Consider the following 18846-nt stretch of genomic DNA (forward strand, 5'->3'; position numbering starts at 1 on the left):
CGCCTTTCCACCGCGCGCGCTGACGGTGCTTTTTTTCTCCATCGTCCCCCGTTTAGCACACGCACGCACGGACGGCGGACGGAGACCAAGAAATCGCCGTGTCCCCCCCTTTGGGCCGGTTTAGTTTGCGAGAGACGCCGCGCGCTCGCGCACAGCGCTACGTCCGCGCTTCTGCATCCGGTTTACCCGCGCGCGGGCCTACCCCCGGTGCATATAAAAAAACTCATCCCGAGCGGAAAAAGTGATAGTTTCTTAACGGACGTGGTTCGTCTCGTGGAACTCCTTGGAACACCTCTCGTCACGCCGGGCCCCGTACCCTGGCCGCGGATCATTCAGCCGCCGCCGTCGCACAGTCGCGCGCGCCCACGGTACCCGGGATCGCAACGAGCGTGGTGAACGAAAGTAGTACGATACCGCGTGCTGACTCGAGACGCAGCGAGATTGTCGAAACCTGGAGAAACTCGCGACGAACGCGTTAACCGCTCACGTTGGGCTCCGTAGAACGACAAGAAAATCTGATTGATCCACCTCGAACGCGCAATTCGAAAAATCGTCGGAGAACTGGAACAAAGGCTTTTGTTAACGTGAAGGGGGAAAAGAGGAAAAAAAATCAGATGAAAGTGCACAGAGAATTAACGAATTAAGAAGTCTCGATCGCGCCGAAGCAACCGAAGCACTTTTGGCGCCAAGGACTTTGTTCGCGAGTGCAAGGCCGTGGCACGTGCTTACGCAACGATCAGCGGTACCGTTGCGCAAAGGATGATGATCGGTCGAGCTTCGGGTCAGTCGGGGTAAGGTCCGTTTGCCGACCAGCGTTGCGAGCGCGACCGGCCTACCGCTGCCATGTTCCTTATCAAAGGGAATCGTAACGAGAGTTAATGAGGAGGTCTGACGATTGCCGGGCTTAACATCGGTTTGCCGCTTGCGCAACACCCATGGAGCGTACGAGCATTAATTGGCCGATCGAGAAAGTAATCGCGGCGAACGACAAACGATATCTTTCACACGCGCCGTTGTAAAACAAAGAGAGAAACCATGGGGTTCCGTAAACGCATGCGAAGGCAGCCACTATCGTTTCCTCACGCGATGATTTCCCCATTCTCGATTACGTAAGGCCCCATCGAGATCAGAGAGGCCTCGCCCGGTTGAGACGTTAAACGCGCACAATGAGGAGCCGCCGTTTGGGAAAAAGATCGGCGGGTGAGATTGATCGGAACAATGGCGATCGAAGAGCCAGTCCGCGTTCGCGGCGGACAAGTTTTATGCGAGCATAACGGTCAACAGTCTGTGTTCAACTAGTCAAGGACCAAATGCCGTAGATCCATACGGTTGTCGGCTCGATCGAGATCCATTCTAGTCGTACACCACCCTGTGGATAGCTACCCTCTGTGAACTTTATAACAATAGCGATCCGCGTGTGAACTCGTCCTGTATATGTATATTTTTTAAATCGGGACGCGAACTTCGAAGTCACGTGTTACAATCGGCAAACGTGTTACAATACTTTCGTTCGTGTCAAACGAAGAGATATTCTTACGTGCGACAACAGCCCCGGGACGCGACTTTAAATTCTGTATCAAGTGATCGAGGGGCGCGCGAGCGCTCACGATCATGCCGGCAGTGCCGGAGCCTTTCGTGTCGTCGCGCATGGATCGGGGCGGGTGGGACTCTTCAGGTTGCGTGCTCGAGATTCTTCCCTGAAGATGTATGGCACCAATGAAAGCCACGGGCCGAACCACGGGCCTTGGACACCGCCCCCCGCGCCCCAACCGCTCCCGCCGCAAGCCCAGCATCAAAACCATCCCCGACCTCACCCCCACAACCATCCGCCGAGCCACCCGCCGTACGTACCGCCGGCGTATCAGCATCCTCATCACCACTTGCCGCCCCAGGTAATTATTGATGGATATATTCCACGGCTAGTTTGAGGCCGAAGATCGAAAATTCACGCCAGGAGAGCGGCGACCACGTGGCTCCAGAAGAGAGCTTATCCCCCGGGGTTGCGTTTGTCACGCGTGCTAAATAGCTGCAGTCACGATTCTAATGAATCTAATTATAAAGCCTGATAAACGTCTGAAGCATATTTAACAACTAAAAAAATGTGCTCTTTAAATCTCTGTATTATGTCTATATTAAATCTCTATATATTATGTTCTTACACATTCGCATTAATAAATTATGAATAATAATAATATGATGCTAACAAAAATATTAAAAATATTAAAAGATTTTGGGATGAAAAAGAAATCGCAGATAGATCACTTCTCAAAACAAATCAGTGTTTCGTTCACGAATAGTCAATTGATGGGGAAGACTATAGGTACACGATAAGTAGTTTACGGACATAGCGTGTAACTATCCCTAGATGTACTTCACTCGCTTGTTTAATCCGACGATTAATCACAAAGTGGAGATCGCTGTCCGATGACTGCTTATTAAATTATCTACGTCATTCGAATTATGGTTATATCTGCGAGAGTGTCTTTACCCGCCGTTAAATGGAGGGTGTTCATCGGACAATCGTCGTGCGATCGAAACGTATACCCTTTCGTACTTAACCATTGCTATACAATCTTCGATCGTTCAGATCTCTCGTCTTTAAGGTGTCACGTGTTACGTTAAAATCACGACGAGCGTTCAGATATTTCCCAAAATATCGACATGACAGGAGTGGCCGAAAACGTTCGTTAATAATTAATACTTTCAAGATGCCGCGCTAAAAATGACCGTTGCATATTTGATCGCTCTCTCGTAGAAGTTGGCGCGGCTCGCGTCGGAAAACTTTCGAATTGAAATTATTTTTTCGTGAAAATAGACATCGCTCTCTTCCCGTCGCGCCGTTGTCCCCGATTAGTTTCTCGATGGAAATGGCGACCCTGTATCCATTATATCGTCGAGTCATACGAACCGAGTCGAATATAGCGTTACCAACGACGTCGTGACAAGACCGCAAGGCCGGCCGATCATTGATTAGACTTTCGCTCGATCGCCGATATTCGCCTAGCAATTCTGCACTCTTGACATTGGGTTCGGCTGGCTATCCGCCGACGTACATTAATGCGATCGATAGCCCGCTATCGCGCGATCTCGCGGCCTGTCGGTTTCTTTTTTTTTTCTTTACCAGCCTACCCCACACAAGTCGCAGGATAACGACTACCTTTCGGCATCCTTAATTTCGATGTGCCGCGTCGTGTTATTTGATCCTATCCGCCGACGAAACAGGAAGCCCGATTTTGCCTACCATAGCAGAAGGAAATAAAAAGAGAGATGCCTTGATGTTTGTAATAATATCAAAAAAATTTTTTTCAAACATTTAGTCAATACATTAATCAAAACTGAATCCTTTTTTCTCTATTTTATTTTTCTAAAATATAATAAAGCTTATTTATGCGTAACTTTTACTAAGTCTAATAGCGGCAATTTTTTTAGAAATTATAAAACTAATCGAATAATAGACGATGATATTTGACCATCCATCTGCAATTAAACGATTCACATAGGTAAGAGACTAGTTTTTTAACTAATCTATTATATCTCATTGAGACTAGTTTTTTAACTAGTCTCAATGAGATATAATAAATAGACGAGAGAACGTCAGGATTGGAGCATCTCTATATTCGACTCTAAAATTAGACAGATGCAAGAAGTAGGGAGGTAGCGAGACAGGACAGACCGCAGAAATCGGTTCCGCGGAAATCAAATCGCCAGGTACTTTTTAAGCAGCTGATCGGCGAACGATTGTCCGTGTCGACCGGAAACGGACAACATACCTCGCGGAGGATCAACGTGCAACGATTCAGGCGGATTAAAGCTGACAATTATAGGGACCCGGAGGGAAGAGAAAGGGTGGTGATTCTCCCCCTTTTCCTTTATATTACAGTACACACTATCCGCCGCGGTAGTTTAGATAGATAGGTGGGTAGGTAGGTCCGCGAATGAGTCAGGTCATGCTAGGTTAGATTGGACGTTGTCTCCGTACACGTATGCACTCGCGTATGCGCACACTATATACATAAAACACGCACACATGCACACACATACGTGCGTACATGGGCAACGATATACCATATGTGAGCCGCTGCTGCACGGCCAACCTGTGCGTGGGTGGACGGAGGGCACCGTGTGTGCGTGTACGCGTGTGCGCGCCTGGAGAGAAGGCATATGGTCAGCAGGTGAGACCTTCGCTTTGTATTCCAAGTGTATAAAGTAGCCCACTTCGAGTGGCCCGACGTTACTCACGGACGTAACTTACGGTAAAAGGGGAGAGAGAAAGAGAGAAAAAAAAAGGAAAGGAGGAAGGGTTGCATGCCGGCTCCTCCTGAAATGCTAACGATCCCTTCGAGCATCAGCATCAGAAGGAGACCTGCCGACGCGAGCTACGGAACCATCCGTCGCGATTCGAATAGCAGGGAAACGAGGTCGTGCATTTTTCATGCAAGAATCCCGCGGTGAGTCGCCTCGGTGCGACTGTATCAAAGATGACTCGTCGAAATAAAACAGATACGAAATAAGAGGCAAAACAGTCCCTTATCACGCGTTAATAAATCACGTGGACTGAAAATAGTCGCGATCCCTCTTTGCGAGAGATTTTGCCTAGATTTTGCTGCATTAAAGGGAAAGAACGCGGATAGAGTTTAATGAGCGATCTGAGTGTTAATAAAAAATGGCGGACAGGGGAGACAGAAACAAAAATATGAATATCGCAAAGGGGTAAGAGCGGAGGACGGGCGGGATGAGTAGAATCGGAACGAGAGATGCTCCTAAGGAAATACAGTGGGTGTCATTTGATATATTTTTCCATTATTAAGGACATTAAGCCGGCGGCCCGCAGGCCAACTCTCTTCTTTCCGTTTTCTTCTTCCTCTTTCCATTTCTCCTCGCGGGCCCCGGCCGCGACCGCGACTTCTCTCTTTCTCTCTCTCTTTTTTTTTCCCGCGGCTGGCGACGGCGATAAATCAGAAAAAAAGATTCAAACCGCCAGTATAGTCGGGCGTCGGGACGCAATTTTCCGTCTGCCAGGAGATAAAAATTTGATTAATGACCGCGTAGTTTTGAAATTTAAGAAAGCTGCGGCATTCTCACCGAACTCCGACGAAAAACTTCCAGGGAGAATAATAGCCGACATTGTTCGTATGTCGATGCTGTCGAAATTTCATGACTCGTTATCTCCGAGAACCGTTAAAAAATAATAGTCGCCATTTCTACACTTTTATTATAATTTAATTTATAATAATACGTTTGTGAAATTAAAGAATATTGATCGGAATTGTACGAACTTTCAATATATGTATATTTCATTCCTATGTTTCACTATGCAACCTAAATGCGACAGTGTGTGAGGAAATTCGATAATTATCAATATGCAAAGATAGTCATTTGATCGACGAAACGTCTTACATCCAAAGTTTAAAGAAAATCTCGACGGGGCACTCGAGACAGTCGTTAAAAATTCGCGTCGCGATCCTACCTCGGCGTCAAACCGTTTTTTCACGAACCCTTCTGTCACTCCCGACTCCCGGTTAATCATCGTGAAAGACCGTTTACGAGGGGCAAAGAATTCGAAAGGGAAAACCCGTGTTGGCAACCAATTACACTTTAAAAATATCGAACAAGCAGATTGAGATTACACAATACAAATATACAAAAATATACTCGATATAATAGACGTATTTTTTTCTAGCTCTACTTTCTTCATATGAATTAAAACAATTATATTAACGTATCTATTATATCTCCGCCATACGTCCAATATATTATTTTTGCAGGCATCAGTAATTTTTTAATATCTCTCGTATTTTACAAAATCGATGCAAACGCGTCCCAATGCTCGTCGGGCGTACCGTTTGTACATCGATTAAACGGAGCCTCACCGTTCGTAACATTTCCCCCCTTGAGTACCACAAAACAGGAGCAATTTCATTCAAATCGGTGACGAACAACAGCCGGCGGACCGTGTCCGGGCGGAGGTAGAAAAAGGCGAGGAAAAAGGCGCGGAATAAAATCGCGTCGGGCAGCCTCTCCCTCTCCCACGGGGATTAAAGAGTCCAGGGATGCCCAGCGAGCACCGAGATCGTCGTCACCCCGTCAAGTATCCGCAGTCACGTCGAACGGTGAACGGGGGAAAGGGTTGAACTCGCGGAAACTTGAGAACCCCCGGTGACAATTTCAATTCTCTCTTCGTCTCCCGCCCGGCCGCCCCCTCCCCTCTCGCTCTCACGGAGCCCGGCGCTCCTCTCGTCGCGAAAGGGGTGACCTAAGATTCTTAAAACTTCTCACGAGATTTTTCGATTTTAATTACAGTTTTAACATATTTTAATAAAATCCTCCGCCGTCTTCGCGAGTCCATCCGTCCATCTCCTCACCCCACCTCACCTCCCCGCTACCCTCCGCTTTAATTCCGCCAAGTTTTCGGCCCTTCTATTACCTCGCCCGACCACTCTTGCCGCGGACTGTACGCGGCCTTAACGTTAACCCTTTCGTTCGTTCACCTACACCCACACCCGCAGTACTGGCGTAACACCTGTTCCCCGAATGAGGAGAACCCGAAATTGAACGTTCCTCTGCCGGTTACGCGGCCCGATCCGCCGCTCTATCAGTTTCGGTTCTTCCTCACGGCGCTCAGGAAGAAACCGGAGTAGTGATTGAACCGCTCTCGTAAGCACCGCCGTGCAACTCTCCATATGCGTGAACGCGATTTTTCGACCGATTCTTTTCTCGAGATTTTCGTCGTTGTGCCGAGATCGATGGAAGCGAAGCCGATAATAAACTGTAAGCATTTGAACGACGGAGTAATCGCCCGCAAAATTGACAGATACTGAATGTTTAAAGACACGTGACAGATCGAATGTATGCATACTACAGACGTACTAAATGTATTTGCAGGGATCGTAAAATGACATGCCTTAATCGTGTCGCGTTTGCGTTAAACACACGCGCGCCACAACGATATTCTAAATCAGGCCGAGAACGAGCTAGGTTACAAATTTCGTCGGGGTCCCAAGTTCTCACGCTGGTTTCAGAATCGGAGCTTGTAGTATCGGTCAGTAGGTCAAGTTACACCGCACCTTCGTTCCGCGATTATAAACGTTGGCTCCCGGCCTTGCAGTACCGCGACCTTGGTAACTTCTAATCGCCAAGTTCAACCACCACTACGACGCGGATTAGATGATATAACGCCGCAATACACAATTTCGCGCTTGACTTATAACAGTGCTATAATTTAACTTTAGTACATTTCCGTAAGAACTGACGCAAACAAGAGAGATACGAGGATCGATCGAACCGCGCGTGTTTTAAAATCTGCCGAAACTGTGGAAGAATATATAGTATCTTGGAACAACATACTTTTTATCGTTAACAAAGCTCTCCCTTTTCTATTTATTTATTTTGAAATATGATTTAATTGAACTTATTCTTATCTAAATAACTTCTCTACATTAGTATAAAAATCTGTTCCATGATACAACATTTCTTACATTTATCTTGTGGTTTCCTCGCCTCGTTTACTTCTCAATAACAAATATTTTTCGTAGCTGAACGATTTATCGCATTCAAAGCTTTTGTAAAACTTTTGCAAATCCGAGGAGGCGAGGTAACCCCTTCAGTTTCGGCAATGCGAAAGCGATGGCGATCGACTACGAAAATGTACGGCGGTCAGGGTCGATCTGCCATCCCCCGTTGCTCGGCGAAAAGTACAGCGTACCAACTAACCCCGGCAGTTCTTCTCGCAGATCTTCATGCACAAGAGCGCGATGCAGATGCACGCGAGGGAGCTGAACGCCGCGGGACTGACGGGGAGGCCCGGCGGCGGCGTCGCCGGCGGTCTGGCCGGTCTGGGTGTCGGTGTCGGCGTCGGCGTCGGACCGGGCGGCATGATCGGCAGCAACGAAGTCAAGCCGCACCAGTGCCAGCAGTGCCTCAAATCGTTCTCCAGCAATCACCAGCTCGTGCAGCACATCAGGGTCCACACCGGCGAGAAGCCATACAAGTGCAGCTACTGCGACCGCAGGTTCAAGCAGCTCAGCCACGTGCAGCAGCATACACGACTGCATACGGGTGAGTGGTTCTCTTGTACGCTTGTGTTGTTAACGATATCGGGTAGGCGTATAAGCTTTTTCTTCGATTACGCCCGATTAAAGTCGACCGCCGCGTAATCGGCACCGCCCGTAAATTAATGCAGAATAATACGCGTTAAGCTCTGGTACCCCACCACACCCCGCTGCTGCCCAGGGCTCGTCGTTATAGAACTCGCGCCGAGTTATTGGTCAATAAATTAGTGCACGAATATATATTGCTGTTATAGTAAATTCTATGAATACTATATCGCCCGGGCTATAGCCAATAATCAATAAATTAATATGCAGTTATTGTCTGTACGGGCAATCATGCGTCCCGATTGTGACTAACTTCAATGCGCGCCAGTGCGAAATTGCTTTGTGCATGCAACATGCGTGCAAGTAAAATATTCCTACGCTCATAGAGACACGGTCGAACGAACGAACGAATGAACGAATGCATCCTATCATCCCGCGCACTGCTCTTTCGCGCCCCGCGAGACTTCCAATATTTGGATAACGATGCATCCGCAGCCGCGTAGGAGGCAGCTTGCGACTAAAATAACATCGATCAGACCGGACCAGGCACGAAGGATTTGCAATAATGAGAAAACCCGATCTGACTGCAAAGGCAAGCCAATGGGTCGCGTCCGGGCAGAAAGAATTTCATTAAGGGATGAGCGTAGTCACTCGGAAGGTATTAGCCTCGCAAGCGAACGGTCAGCGCGCGCCGCGTACGACTACTAGCCCCTTGGAAAAATCTCGTCGACTTTAACGAAGATTTGCTTTGGCGAAGCAGCGAGAAAAAAAACAAAGAACGAGAGAAAGATGGCCCGCGTCGGGTATTCGAGCTATTTAATCGAATCGTCCGAATGCGGAGCGAGAGAGAGAGAGAGAGAGAGGTACGAAACCCTGAGTAACAATCGATCCAAGAGAAGGTTCGTTGACAAAGTAAACGGATCCCCGACGTTTCTTTGCCGATGTAACGAATCGTCGAGTCGTTTTCTCAAATCATCCTTCGACGAATCATGAAGAGAATCGTTTTGTGCAATGTAAATCCGTAGTATATACTCGCGACGCGATACGGCTCGAGCCGAGTCTCCCTTGATCGGATTTATAAAAGCAGACATCGTGGATTTGACGAGAATATCCAGTGTAACCTGGTTTTCCACTTAGAGCGCTTATCTTTTTATTTTTTATTTCACACCGCGCCGCTTCGGCCGAGCTTGTCGTTTCTTAATCGTAAATAACGGCGAAAGAAAGACTTACATTGATTTTAGCCGGCCCATCTCTCGACCTCCCGTCTTCTTGTTCTACATCTCTCTCTCGCTCTTTCTCCCTCTCTCCTCTCTCCCTCGCTCTCTCCCTCTCCCGATCTCTTTCTCTCGCCCTATTGCGAGAGGGCCACCCACGTCCAAATAACTACTGCTCAGCCACCCCTTGCATTAATAACCGCCCTTCCCCACATATCCCTTCATCATCGTCCTCCTTCGCAGGGTGGTGCTCGAGTTGGGCGTGTATGCACGCGCGTACGTAAAGGGTCGCTTTGGATTTCTACACTTCTACCGATAAAATGTTTTAAATGCACCCGTATGTGCAGCCCCCGACCTCGGTTGCACTGAGGGAGAGGGTGCAAACCTTGTAACGGTATCTCGTGACGACCTGCGAGCGCTCGGAGCCAAGTTTAGCCGCGAATCGAAATATTTCTATTTTCGAACATCTTAAGGAGAAATGATTGGGCGGTGCGAAATTTATATCCATACAACATGCAAACTCAACAAGCTTGTTGACTCCCTGTAAATCATAAATGTTATTTCTTGCCTGATAATTTGTCGATCTTAATTAGTCGCAATTTTATTATTCTTTATATTTATCGTTATCCCAATAATTTTTTCATCAGTAAGACATTTCGGAATAAATGTAAAAGATCAAACATAGAAACATACGAACATTGAAAGTATATATAACGTCGAATATATATATATATATATACATTCATTAGATTGTACTTTGCATTGAATAAAAATCACAATTCCAAAATTATATTTATTTAATTTTCTGTTAATTTTGTTTATATAAATCGGGAAAACAATAATACGTTGGTACGTACTAATTAATATCGAAGTAATGCGAATGCGAAGCGACATACTCGGAAACGCGCATTTTTGCAACAGAACAATCCCGTTACAGCGTTTGCACCGCGTATTGATTTCTCATTTCGATGAAATTCTGGCGCGGCGGGGCACGCGGCGATTGGTCGTTCGCGTTCAAAAATCGGCGGGAATTCGCCGGCGTGCCGACGTGCCCCCTTCCTCCCCCACCCGTCGTTCCATCGCTCCGCAAATATGCACACGAGTTACATCGTTCGCGCGCATATATGCACGCGTGTCTATATATTATACATATAATTCATTAACCGAAATTTACACGAGAACGCACGGCCGGTAAAATCCATGGGGTGGGAGAGCGAAACGAAAGAACAGACGGAGGGAGGGCAGGCGGCACGGAGAATATAATATCGACGAGTGTCCACGATATCGATAGCTGGTCAATATCTGTAGCCTAGACAAATACCTGGCGAGGGTGTGGAGTGCAAGGGAGAGAGAGAGAGAACGAGAACGAGGGTGAGCGAGTCCGTTCACCCCCTCTCGTACCAGCGGCGCGCAAGGATGACCAAACGGCCGGGCCAATGAGAGTCCGGCTCGCCCCACCGAGGCCGCCGCGTGCGAAAAAGCGCGGGAATTTTTCGATCGCCCGATCGCTCAATAATGGAACCGAAGTTACGTGCCGCCACCGTCGCAAGCGCACACGACCGCGCGAGCGCATGAACGCGGTCATATGTATATTCACACGTGCACGCAACGTACACACCCAACACACACGCATGAATGTATGCACACGTGCGTCCGTGAGCGTATGCGACGATCGGGATGCACCCGGAGAGAGAAAGAGAAACGGAGAGAGGGAGAGAGAGAGAGAGAGAGAGAGAGAGAGAGAGAGAGAGAGAGAGAGAGAGAGAGGAACAGATAGAGTCCATGCACATAGCAGGCCAGAGGCTACCAAAGATTATCCCTTCGGCAGCGGGCAAAACTCAATTTCCCGGCCAAAATCTAATGATCGACCGCCCTACGCGCCAGGGACTAATCGGTTTTCCCGGAGCCGCTAACTAGGCGCGTGTGTTGGCTGCGAAAATCGCCGCTCGAAAAGCGGCGCAGATAGAATGGCGCGGAACAATCTCAAAGGACTACGGGTATGCGATTGTTAAACGCTGCGAAAGCCCGTAATCTGGGCGTCCATTTGGTAACATCTATGACCTAATGATCCGTCTATGAGCGTAATCGACGCTATGAAAGACGCCGATGCGTAATGGCCACGTTACCGATAACACATCGGCATTCTCCCCCCGAGCGACTACGCAACTACGTATTCTCATTGGACGTAATTTGTAAAGGATTTCCGCGGAATGGAGCACGCGATTTTGCGTCCATCGGAAGGACCGCCAAGTGCGTTAAAAAGGGGACTAGCTCGCCGTGAGGGCGTCGCCGCGACGCCGACGGTGATAGCGATGCTTGAAAAAAGGAGCACGTCCTACCGAAGAAATTGACCGGACAATTTTAAAGCCTACTTAATACTGCGAAAAATTGCCGTTTCGTCGGCGCATGAATAAAAATTAAGGCTTTCTGCCTCGACCTCCGTTTCTCACCGTGTCCCCGGCTTCTGCACGCGGAACAGTTTGGAAACGAGCCTGCATATCCGTATTTACGAGGTGCCGCGGTAAAACGAGGAAAAGGACGAACGTTCCCGGATTCCAGACCCCAAGTCCTCCTTTCGTCCGCCACCTCGCTTCCTCGGCCTTCCGGCAGCAGTCTGTTCCGGGTCCGCGCGTTTTTCCGTCTCTCTCGCACTTTTAATTCGCTAATTTCGCCGGTTAAGAATTCATGCGGCGGAATGCCTCTCGGCGGACGTCTCGAGAAAAATCAAAGCGAGGAGAAAGCGGCGCAAGGGGGTCCTGGGGGTCGAGAGCGCCGCGGAAAAGAGCGACGCCGGTGGTCCCTTTATCACAAATGGCGCGGAATGAAAGATTAAACAACAGCACGGCGACGCTTTGAGCACGAGAAATAAAAATTACGAGCGAGATGACGACGGAGGAGACGACAAGTCGCGAAACGAGCTTTCGCCCAAATATATTCTTTTTTCAGCGGCCACATTCCGCCGACTCGCGGTGAAATTATCGACGAAATCTTCGCATTTCGAGAATATTCTAAACCCGGAAGTTGATTAATTTTCGTTGATGAATATCGCAGGCTAATCAGCTAGCCTATAGCCTCGCTATGAATGTTTTAACAGAACGAGCGTTAGTTCTAATATCAGCCCGCGTTCAGCGCAGCGTACTCGTAAATTACTCGTACGCCAGAATTCATGCATTCATGCAATTTTGCGAGCGATGTAACCGGTCCGTATTTAGTAATTAACACACTCAACTTCGGCTTCGCCATAGCGACTTAAAAAGACACGATTATCGATAGACACTGAAGTTCGTAACTTCGCGATCTTTCTCCTTGCATAACTGGCTTCGTACAAAATTTCGTCACGCTGAGATACAACTAATATGTTATTTACAAAATTATTACATTTGGAAATATTATCTTAAAAATATTATTTGAATAATTATATACGTGATGCATAAAGAGAGTCCTCGTGGTTTTTTATTCCACAACCAAAAAAATCGCTCCGCTTCGCGTTTCTCGTTTGCTACAATCGAATGTGTTCCATGCGTATCCGTTAGAGTTAGAATATCGGTTAAACTTCGGTGAGAAAAGATATGACTTCGGGGGGAGGGGGAGGGGGAAGAAAAGAAAAGTGATTAAGCCGGGAGGAACGCCGTATGGTCCGTGGTCGAAGAAATGAACGTACAGTCACGGCGCATATGCATAGCCTATCGACGCGCGCATCGGCCTATTCTAATTTTCTACCAACCCTTCCGCGGCGGTTCCGCATTTTTTCCGTGAGGGTTAATTTGAATAGAGTCTCTATCTCGTGGGGATGGAGGGAGGATGATACGTACGCCTACGCTTTTTTTCCCTGTCTCGACCTTGGATCGTATCGAACGAAATGATTCGACAAATGAATAGACTGACCGTCAATCTTTTTTTATACGCCTGTCGAGCCCTGCTGTTGCGGGATCGCTTCCGTTATCGATTAGACCGCGACGAAACGACGACGGGAGCACGATCGCGAATCGCCTTGGCAATTTTTCCGACTCATTGCGAGCCCGCCCGCGCGCCGATTGTCACCGCACGGCGCTGTTTGTGATACAAGATAAGGAATCTCGGTGCAATGTTTGCACGACGTTCTGTTGACAGATCCGAATGGCGAACTAATAGCCAGTAAATTGACATTTTTGCGCAGCATCGTAACGATAGAAAATTCTGCGAAAAACAGAATTAAAAAATGCGAGCGCGACGGTGATTTATTTTGCGAAATTGCGAATTTTCTTGAACGGAGTCGAGTTTGGCCTTCGCGGAGTCGAAACTACGACGCTATATCGTTTCGCTGTTTTTTTTTTGTTTTTCTTAGCACTTTTAATTATACGAAGGAATGATTGCGGAATATATAAGTACCACGTTCTCAAATTGCTTCTCAAACGAGGAACAACGGTTAAGTCCTTTTTCACGGAGACTCGGCGAGTCTCCTATCTTTTTGTCCAACACCTTGTACGGCCTTAGTGGTCGATGAAACTAATTACGCGGGATGGCAAAACGTGGGCTATAGTATGCATATTGTGGGGTATAGTGCACTTACTTCGTTTTTTCCCACTCGCAGTTAATTAAAATTTAATGGGAAGGGAAACCGCGAGAGCTCGCCTAGCCGGACAAATCACGTGACTCGAGAGTTCTCGGCAGAGTTCAGTTATGAAGAAAGGAAGCTCGAGATACTTTTAGACGGAATTTAACGCTCCTCGGGAATAGCCCGCGTTTAATGCACGAGCTGATTTAATAATCGGATTGTGCCTTAATATCGGATACTTGGTATTTTAGCACTACCGTATCAAAACGTGTCAGTTTCATAATTTAATTAAAGTTAAAGAAGCAAAATCGTAAAATATATACGTACGCGGGAGGTACGCTTTTAAATACGCGGCGAAACTCGGAGCAGACGAAGTTATTATATTTCATCGCTGTACATATTCTCCACGGACGTTTTTCAAGGCGCGTTCACTTTTTCCGCAACACGCAAATCCGCAGCGCGTCCTGAGATTGTTGCCATGAGAGTGATTTTTTCCGCGGCTATCTTATCGCTCGCAGCTGATATAGAATAGTCCGAGATGCAGCTAGAAGTAATAAGTATTCGTTCAAGTATAAAAAGCAAGGTCGCGTTAGTTTTCATGCTCTCGTGAATTCATCGTTTATTTAGCGCGACGTAAAAGCGCGACGCCGCCGTTTCTCTTTCCGTTAACGATCACATTTTGTGAATAAACGTTCGCACTTTCGGAAGTAGCAATTAAAAATGACGCCCGAGACTGTCGGTGAATCGAGACGATGCAGAAACGCGATTCTCGCAAGACGCTTAAAGAGACACCGCCGTTTTAATCTTTGAATTCGGCCGAAAGTTCACCCTTGCTTTACTGACTTACTTTCGCAACCCTTTCGCGAACGGAGACGCTCCTTCAAGATTCTCCTAGCGAGACGAAAATCCCTCTCCACGGCGAAACATAAGTACGTCGTGGAAACAAAAGGAATATTTGAAATACAAATAAAATATCCGCGTTGGCCTCTTCCGGCGCAGATTAATTATTCTACAGGAAACTTCGTTTTCGAAATCTCGTCATTTTCATCAGCGCAGAGCGCTTTTCGAAAAATGTATATATAAATAGATGTCGAATGCACCGAAATAATATTTCACGGTTATTTATTTATCGTAATTGAATTTCTCTCCAAGTGCTCGCTAATGGATGTTATTCGTTACCAATAAGCGCCGTGAATAACAATATCCGCAATATTTTTATTCGGAGCGTAAAAGTCGCGTCGCCATATGGCTGCGCCGCGCCGCGAGGGGATTGAGCAGAGAGCCGAATTTCGAACATGTATCGTAAACGGGGACTCGCGGCTGCAAGCCCAGCCCTCCCGTCGTATTTGTCTCGCGATATATGCGCCGTGTGTAATTACACTTACACGCCGCGCCGCGGTGAACGGTGTTACACCTAACGAAATGTAGATTAACTTTCTAATCTGGCACGAAAGCCGGACTTTTTGCGCAAAATCAGATACGATCCTCGAGCGCACGCGGCGCGGCGCGCCGTGAGCGCTATCACGTTTTAACGCGCCGCGGAGAACCGGTCAGTGGGTTAAGGATACTTAATGCTCCTCAGCCTCGAATGCAATAACTTCGCGCCGACAAATGCCACGATGCTGGCGGAGCGCTGACGCTTCTCTCTTTTCATCCTTTTTTTTTCTTTTTCCTTTTCATCCGCGTTATCGATAGTTATTAGTAGCGCGCGCGCATACACGAGATAGGTAATCCACACCGCCAGCGCGACGACGTATATTTATTTTGCATCTGCAATTACTCCGATTACCGATGACGCGTCCCGCGTGCTATCGCATCGGCCGTCCAATAATCCAATAAAGAGAAATGAAAGCCGTACAAAATGAGAACCGTCCGCGCTGACAGTCCGGAATAAAAATGCATCTTTAAGTGGAACAAATAGATACCGCTGATGCAGCACCGCGATTATCGCGGAAACATTACGACTGCAAAACATGAATCTGTGCATAATTGCACTAACGATGTATCTTATTGAGATATTATTAATAACTTAGTAATATTAATCACTTCGTCTGAGATCTTTATGCGACTTAGATTTAGTCTCGGAGGACTGATTTATTTATCACAATATCGAAAGGAGTTGAATAAAACAAGACTGTTAGATCTGTTAAATATACGTTGAATTTCAACGATATACTATTAATTATTTCATCTAAACAATGAAATATACGAAATATTATTATTGTTATACGTATCTTCCTTGTCTTGGAAATATAATTAATCCAAAGTCGTTAAGGCGCATCGAAGTTTCACTATAATACCAGCATCGATAATAATTTTCCATCTCCGCGAAGAAGAGATGCATCTCTTTATCGGCGCTGCTACTCGGCAATGCCAAGCCTCGGACTGGAAAGATTTACGCGGACCATTTATATCGGCCGCTCTCGAGGCCGGCGGGTCAAGAATATTGAGCACGGCCGGCCGTAAAATAAGATATAGATTTCCATCTAGTAAACTTTCTACACGGCATGTGTGGGAGGTATAACGCGCCATACGGCATACGAGAACGCGGCGGATCTCCGCCGTCTTACGTCGGAAACTTCGGGGCTCGGCGTTGTGTGCGCTGTACGATACGTGTCCGCGTTACACACGCTCTATACCTACGTGGAACATACTCGCCGTGTGCGACAGGCTTGTAGGCGCGTGGACGATTTCGACGATGTGCGAGCTTAAGCCCCAACTGAGCTCGCTTTCTCGCAAACATTCATTTCACAACGCGTCGCAACTCTATCGTTCCCGTTCTATTCGAGGTTTTACGTTCTGAAAACAAGATGATCTCATATCTCGGCAAATTTTTCACTTTCGAATCGAATTTTATCTATAATTAGAGCCGTTCGGAATGGTAGCTCGTTATTAATTCAGTTGTACGTCAATCTCATCGAGGAATCAAAGGTCGTTCAACTGGTAACTTGGGGTGGAGAGAGAGAGAGTATAGCCTTCTACAGGATCTTACGAACAAATGGCTCGCGATGAAAAATCGTAAAGACACGAGGGCCATCAGGACTTAGCTCCGGCCACTCGACAGGCCGAGCGTTCGTTCTGAGACATTAATTTTTACCCCTTTTTACCCTGGTCTGCCTAATGACTCGAGGTTCGTCGCTCCACGACGAGAAAGAGAGAAAGAAAGAGAAAGAAACAAGGAAAAAAAGGTCTCGACGAAATGCCTGTTAAGCGACGAGAGATTGTCGTTAGGGGAAAGGGACGATGATCTTGTCCTGCATCCAGAAACGATCGTTAACCATTCTCGGACGGATGCGGATGGAGGAAGCAGGCGCCGCGTGTTGTGCTCCTCTTCCGGTGTCTTATATAATTCGTCCTCCTTTTTTCCTCTCTCCTTGACTAGGAGCGCGGCGACCACTTCAACCCCTCGTTTCCGCGGGCCCTCCCCGCTCGACTCGACTCGTTTTCAACCCCCTTCGCCGCCGAGAGCGAGCGAGCAAGCGCCAACATCGTCTCGGCGACAATAGGTCTCATCAGGCATCGGGAATAAATTATGCTCGGCTGAGCCCGCGAGAAAAATTACGGGCCGGCCTGAAATTAGAGCTCGTCACGCGGCGGCAACGGCGAAGAAGAAAAGTTGTCGGCGAAGTATTCTGCTCGATGAGTTTTTTGTCTGCGGAAGTATAAAAGCGAAAGCGGTACCTGGCGATCTCTCAATTCCAACCTTAACCTTCGAGTTCCCCTAAATCTACCGACAGGATACGAATCTCTTTCGTTGAACGCTGATTCTTGAACTCAATAACCTCGGCGACTGACGGTGTAATAATAGAACTATAATTTCACACCGAACTCGCAATGAAGTCGCGGACGAAATCAAGGAGAGGGTCTCTCATCGCATTACCGTATCGCGGTTCCGATTATTCCACGTGTCGGCCGATCGATTTACGGGGTCGTAACCGATCGCAGAAAAAAAGGGTTCATCGGCCTCGATGCGTGGATAAGCGTGCCACAACGACGAGGAAGGGTTACGAGCCTCAACCGGGTCGGTAACCCCGATGTTCCCCGTGGATGGCCCGAAAAAGCGGAGGCATCGGTCAAAAAAAAAAAGGAAATAAAAAAATAAGAGGTAAAGAGTTTCGGGCAAGGCAGGTGAACCGCTCCGAGAGGATAGGAGGGCGAGAGCGTGGGAGAGAGAGCGAAAGAAAGATGGAGAGAGAGAAGGGACTACCATATGCCCGAATAATGTTCCACCCGCACACGACCAGACTAACCGACAACAACAGGAAGTTCGTTGGCATCATCGTAGTCGTAGGAAGAATCGTGGTGCAGCTTCAAGCGTTGAACGACCTTGCTCGCGAATACTCGAATCCGCGCGATAACGACCTCTTCGTCGTGAGAGGATTAAATTCGTCAGATTATATCAATTCGCTGCCTCGAGGCTTCATAATGAATTTAATACATTTTTCTAGTCACCTATACTACACGTAGCAATTAATATCAGACAATGAGAGATCGATGTGCAATCTCTTGAATCATTTTAATTCTATTTTCAGCATTTCGCTTAGAGAATTACAGATTTATTCCTTGTAAATCGCGCAATCTACATGCGGCATCAAATGATAACTGATCGTGGCGTTCAGTGACATATTACGAAAGAGAGTTCGTTTTTCCCGGGAGGGAAAAACGCGACGGAACCAATGCCATGGAACGCGGGGACGAAGCGCGGCGGAAGCATAATAACGACACGTGGGACAAAGTGGAGACTCGGCAGTAATCTTTGCCTCATAAAACTTTCATGGCCGCTTAATACGCCGGCTGACGTTCGGCCGAGCGAATAGGTCGCATTCGGCAAAATAAACGCGCGCCTAACCAAGTTACGGAATTATTGATCAACTATTACCGCCCTTTGCTGTGCCCGGCCGCGATTCCCGAACGCTTGCCCGCGTGCCTTACCCGCATCATCAAACGGAGTATCCGCCGCCGGGCCGAGACTAGATTCTCCGAGCTTGCTCGCCCGCCTGCTATC

General features: G+C 47.5%; 1 protein-coding gene and 1 long non-coding RNA gene across 7 annotated transcripts in view; one reads left to right on the top strand and one right to left on the bottom strand.

The window, feature by feature from the left end:
• The window catches only part of LOC139767686 (uncharacterized), a 212472-nt gene that overhangs the window by 143013 nt on the left and 50613 nt on the right, over nucleotides 1-18846 (bottom strand). The gene's annotated exons all lie outside the window — the stretch shown is intronic.
• The window catches only part of Dati (zinc finger protein datilografo), an 89706-nt gene that overhangs the window by 25843 nt on the left and 45017 nt on the right, over nucleotides 1-18846 (top strand). For all 3 annotated transcript variants that reach the window (XM_071697230.1, XM_071697228.1, XM_071697229.1), the window contains exon 3: nucleotides 7719-8055. In XM_071697230.1, coding sequence (XP_071553331.1) covers nucleotides 7719-8055 — 337 coding nt within the window. The remainder of the gene's footprint in view (nucleotides 1-7718; nucleotides 8056-18846) is intronic.

Source organism: Temnothorax nylanderi, unplaced genomic scaffold, assembly GCF_030848795.1.
Source record: "Temnothorax nylanderi isolate EJ_2023f unplaced genomic scaffold, tnyl_v1.0 TNYL_tig0011_pilon, whole genome shotgun sequence".
NCBI lineage: Eukaryota > Metazoa > Arthropoda > Insecta > Hymenoptera > Formicidae > Temnothorax > Temnothorax nylanderi.